The sequence below is a fragment of the Penaeus chinensis genome, chromosome 24 (genome assembly GCF_019202785.1).
Source record: "Penaeus chinensis breed Huanghai No. 1 chromosome 24, ASM1920278v2, whole genome shotgun sequence".
In the NCBI taxonomy this organism is placed as follows: Eukaryota; Metazoa; Arthropoda; class Malacostraca; order Decapoda; family Penaeidae; genus Penaeus; species Penaeus chinensis.
The window spans coordinates 32,570,561-32,575,560 of NC_061842.1; the positions used below are offsets into that span (position 1 = coordinate 32,570,561).

The 5,000-nt window shown below is 32.4% G+C and overlaps 1 protein-coding gene across 4 annotated transcripts in view; it reads left to right on the forward strand.

The window, feature by feature from the left end:
- Positions 1 to 2,356, forward strand: part of LOC125038139 — a 13,281-nt gene extending 10,925 nt beyond the window's left edge. For all 4 annotated transcript variants that reach the window (XM_047631455.1, XM_047631458.1, XM_047631456.1 and 1 more), the window contains 5 exons: positions 480 to 718; positions 902 to 1,032; positions 1,405 to 1,554; positions 1,781 to 1,894; positions 2,246 to 2,356. In XM_047631455.1, the coding sequence (XP_047487411.1) occupies positions 480 to 718; positions 902 to 1,032; positions 1,405 to 1,554; positions 1,781 to 1,894; positions 2,246 to 2,281 (670 nt within the window). In that variant the 3' untranslated portion in view covers positions 2,282 to 2,356. The remainder of the gene's footprint in view (positions 1 to 479; positions 719 to 901; positions 1,033 to 1,404; positions 1,555 to 1,780; positions 1,895 to 2,245) is intronic.
- The last annotated feature ends 2,644 nt before the right edge of the window (positions 2,357 to 5,000 follow it).

The following is a 5,000-nucleotide window of genomic DNA, read 5'->3' on the forward strand; positions in this document are numbered from 1 at the left end:
AACGTAGATATTGGATTACAGTGTGTTTACTGTGTGTGTATGGAACTGACATGATATGATTACTCTTCCTTTTCATATTTGTATTACTAAGAACTTGCATGTATGATTTGGAAAACATTTATTGCCTTATTTTAAAAATGGTAAGATATCATAACTCCATAGATAAAAAGAAACTTAAATGTTTTACATATATGATACAGATAGCAGGTTTTCCTACATGTTTTATGGAAAATGAAAAATGAAAAGAAACTTAAATGTTTTACATATATGGTACAGATAGCAGTGTTTCCCAAATATTTTATCTGCATTAAAGCTTGGTTTAGAATGTTATAATTACAAATTAGAAATCATCACATTTAATTAGTGTTAGTATTCTTAGCTTAGGGTTTTCATAGTAATGACATGATATGAAACTAAAATGATAAAATGACTTGAAATATAGCAGGTTATTCATGTTTTGATCTTCCACCTTTGTTCAGGTCTATAACAGAGCCAGTGATGGAGGGAGAGGAAGAGGACCATTCTGTGGATTCATCTATGCCTGCAGGAGAGGAAGGCATAATCATAGGACCTGTTGGAGGGCCTGAACCTATGGGATATGCAATCGACCAGGACTCTGCAATGGCATCAGGAGCCAATGAAGGTGGCGAAGATATCAGTTCAGTTGATCTTCTCGCAACAGCAGTGAATCTTGTTTCTCAAGCTCAAATGACCAAAGGTAATTACATGGTACAATGAGATGAATTAACTGATTGTCTTATTGATTGAAGGGGCTTTTACATTATGGGGAATTTGTCTACTTGTCATTTAAAACCTTTACTGAAATTTTTATCCATGAATATTTTCTTTTATTAATTACTAGTAAAAGCAGTGTCATCAAATTGGATTTTACCAATTCCAGATAGTATGGCTGGCATTGAAGGCATCCAGTATCTACGGCAGATGAACCTTGGGGAATACGAGGTCGTGTCGCCAGACCATGCGCAGGCAACGCATATAATGAACCAGCATGGCCAGATAGAGCAGATTAAGGTAACTTCTGTCAGGGGAAGATTTGAATTTGAAAAGTATGGAAGTAGGAGGATCTGCACGAAATTGAGTTCTCATTGCAAATAGGCTGAAATGCGCCCATTATTAGTATTTCTTTTTGGAGTCTATCTCAAAGAAGTTGTGTGAGATCTAGTTTTTCTCTTTATATGTGATATTCTACAAGCATGATTCTCTTTTGAAATTTTCATGAGGATAGATAAGTTTTGTGCATACCTTGATTTTAGAAAAATATTGCTAGCAATCAAGCAACAATAAGATATAAAATCTGAGAGAATGTATAGGACGTATATGCCATTTGAATACAAGATGTATGATCTTCTCTCATTTTTTTTTTCTTTCTTTCATTGCCAACAGATGGTGGATGAGAGCAACACAGTGACGATGGAGCAGGCCAATATCTCAGCTCTGATGGATGCTTTGCAAAGTGCAGGCTATCAAATTGGCCCTGGCAACCAGCAGATCATAATTAATGCAGACGGTCATGCAATGGTTGTAGATCAGCAGGTAAGAAAGTAGGAGTAGGATAAAATGGGGACTGAACTAAGAGTACTCCCTAATGTGCTTGTGTACTATACTCTGCAATTTCAGTCTGATTCTTTTTTTTTTCTTTTTTCCCTATTTTTCTTTTTGTGTGTGTGTTTGTGTACAAGCTTTACATGGTGGTTTAATTTGATGTGATGTATAAAAATTTTGTATTGACTATTAATTTACACATTTTCTGTGCAAACAGCAGGTACAAATGGTCATAGATGGGGACATGGAAGGTGTCATCGCATCAGATGGCGTTGTCACAGATGCAGTGGATCCTGCGTCAGTCAACCTTGTAGTGCATGAAGTTCCTGAGGTATGTGTAAAGGAATCTTCTCAATAGCCAATTTCTAATAAATTTTTGTTTAACTAGAATTTATTATGGACCGTCAGCTATTACATAACAGCAACCGTTACTTGTTTACGTAAAATATGCTATTTCATTTATTACCAAGAACAACATAAAATATGAAAATGGCCACCTAGTTAGCAGTCCAGAAAACTTCAATAGGTTCCCGGCATTATAATGCATAATGTTACCAGATCAGTTGACAATAAAATGTACAGTCTATGTGGTCAGACAAAGTATACAGAGAAGGTGCTCTCATTACTCCATTAACATGATGTATCTGTTTCTAATATAATATTTTTTTTTACTTTTACACAGGGTATCCAAACTGGAGAAAGGGACACTGGAAGCTGAAGAGCAGAGTGAGAGTGCCTGTGTGAACATATATATATATATATATATATATATATATATATATATATATATATATATATATATATATATATATATACACATACACACATATACGTATACATATGCATATACATATACATATACATATATATACACATATACATACATACATACATACATACATACCTACATACATGCATGCATGCATACATACATACATACATACATACATACATACATACATACATACATACATACATACATACATACATACATACATACATACATACATACATACATACATACATACGTACATACATACATACATACATACATACAATACATACATACATACATACATACATACATACATACATACATACATACATACATACATACATACATACATACATACATACATACATACATACATACATATATATGTATATATATATATATATATATATATATGTATGTGTATATATAATATATATATATATATATATATATATATATATATATATATATATATATATATGTATATGTATGTGTATATATAATATATATATATATATATATATATATATAAATATATATATTTATATATATATATATATATATATATATATATATATATATATATAAAATGTTTGTTAATTTATACAATACCTGTATTCTTTATAACAAAAAAACACAGATCCAATGTAGCATTAGATTTGATACTGTATGCATGTTCCCACAATAATTAGGAAGAAATGTATTCCACTATTTATTGCTTTAGTCAGATATAATTGTGGGAAATGGTTATTCGTAAGAAGGGGCAGCTGATGTGTGTCTTCAGATTCTACGCAAGGACCCCCGTATTCTTATGGCCTCGCACAATGTCTCTTGTATTTTAACGATGAACTGCTACATTAGTAGGATCCTAAGTTCTCCATGAGAAAGTGAAGGGTTAAGGAAGTGAAAATAGAAACCTAGAGAACTCCGCAGCCGGTGTCTTTTTCACATGCCCACTCAAATGTCTTTGTATTCTGTGATTTCCTCAAGCCTTCCCTATGGTAAGTAGCTTCATTTTTTTAAGGATTATTATTATTTTGCATCACAATATAAAGAGAAAAGATTCTCTTATGAATTCACCAGTATTTTGTAACCTTTAGCAAGTGGATGATGCCCTGTTTTGTGTGTTAAAATCATATTTTTTGTAAGATAAATATATATATATATCTATATTCAGTGTTTGTTTTGAAATCTGTTATTGCTTACTTGGTATGTTCCTTGTGTAGAGAACACCTGCTCCTGTTGATTTATATTAAATCATTAGAGCATGAGACTTACAAAGATGCTTACTGATTAATATTTAAGAACCACTTATAACAAATTAAGTACCAGACTTTTGCTGTAGTTTACCTTGAAGCAGAATACATTGAAAGGTACTTTGTTTCAAGAAGTAAAGGTTATCATAAGAGTTTAGTAAGAATTTGCAGTACTACCAATTTACCATTAATAAACTGCATGGTAGATAATATGCGAAGTGCCTTCCAAATGGCTAATGGAACACAATTTTGTTTATTCTGTAAAATAAATGTTACTTTTCATAATTAGCCAATAGCTATTGTGTACAGCTTTACGGGACAGCAGTTGCATTTCTCTCTCTCAGTATTAAAGAAGAAACATTTAGTTGTAGAGTCTTTTATGTTTGTGCCTTGACTGAATACCTCAGTAAGATTACGTGTGTCATGTATTGTGCATGTCTTGGAAGATACACAGTTATTGATTTATAGGGAAATCAGATACTGAGTGGCATTGAATTGTGTGAATCTTTTGGTAATAAATTCTGTTAGATATTAATTGTCCATGACTGTGAGTTCAAGACTGTTTCTTATCTGTAAATAACATACATTAATGAATTTGGTTATATTTTGTGGTGAATATTAGCCCATTGTAGAGCATTTAGATAGGATATATATTCCGTTACAACTGGCACTTCTTGTTTGTTTTTTACAAAGGTATCTATATTAGGTGTGGAGTTTATGCCTTTGTCTGACCTTTAGTCTTTTTTCCAATATTGTAATGTGATTATAGAATTAGTAACAACCTATTTATATGGTGAATAAATATAAAAGGAGTGAGCAAGATGTAATGAAAAAGAAATTGAGGAATTTAAAATTCATATGGGAAAAGATAAAATATATTTTTTCTTAACTTTTATTTTCAACTGGAGGGAGCATATTTTCCTTTTCTTTTCCTTCTTTGACTTTTTTTTAGTGTAATGTGTTCAAATAAATGTTATTTTTTACTGCCAAATTTAAAGGGATTACTTACCTTCTCTTTCTTCCTCCTTTTCCTTCTCCTTTTCTTTCTCCTTCTCATTAACATCATCCATATCCTCCTTCCCTCTCTTCTCCTCCCCTCCTTATTCCCTCTCTTCTCCTCCCCTCCTCCTTCCCTCATCTTCTTCCCTCTTCTTCTTCTTCATCCCTCATCCTCATCCTGCTTTTTCCCTTCCTTCTCCTTCTCCCTCATTCCTCACCCTCTTCCCTCTCCCTCTACTTCTTATATCTTCTCATTTATCTCTTTTTCCTCTCCCCTTTTCCCATATGCTCCCTGTTTTTTTCTTCTCATATGCTCCCTGTTTTTTTAAATTCCTTTTCATCTTTCTGTTCCTTTCCTTCTCCTTCTTCCTCCTCCTCCTTATCCTAATTTGCATAAATAAAATGGA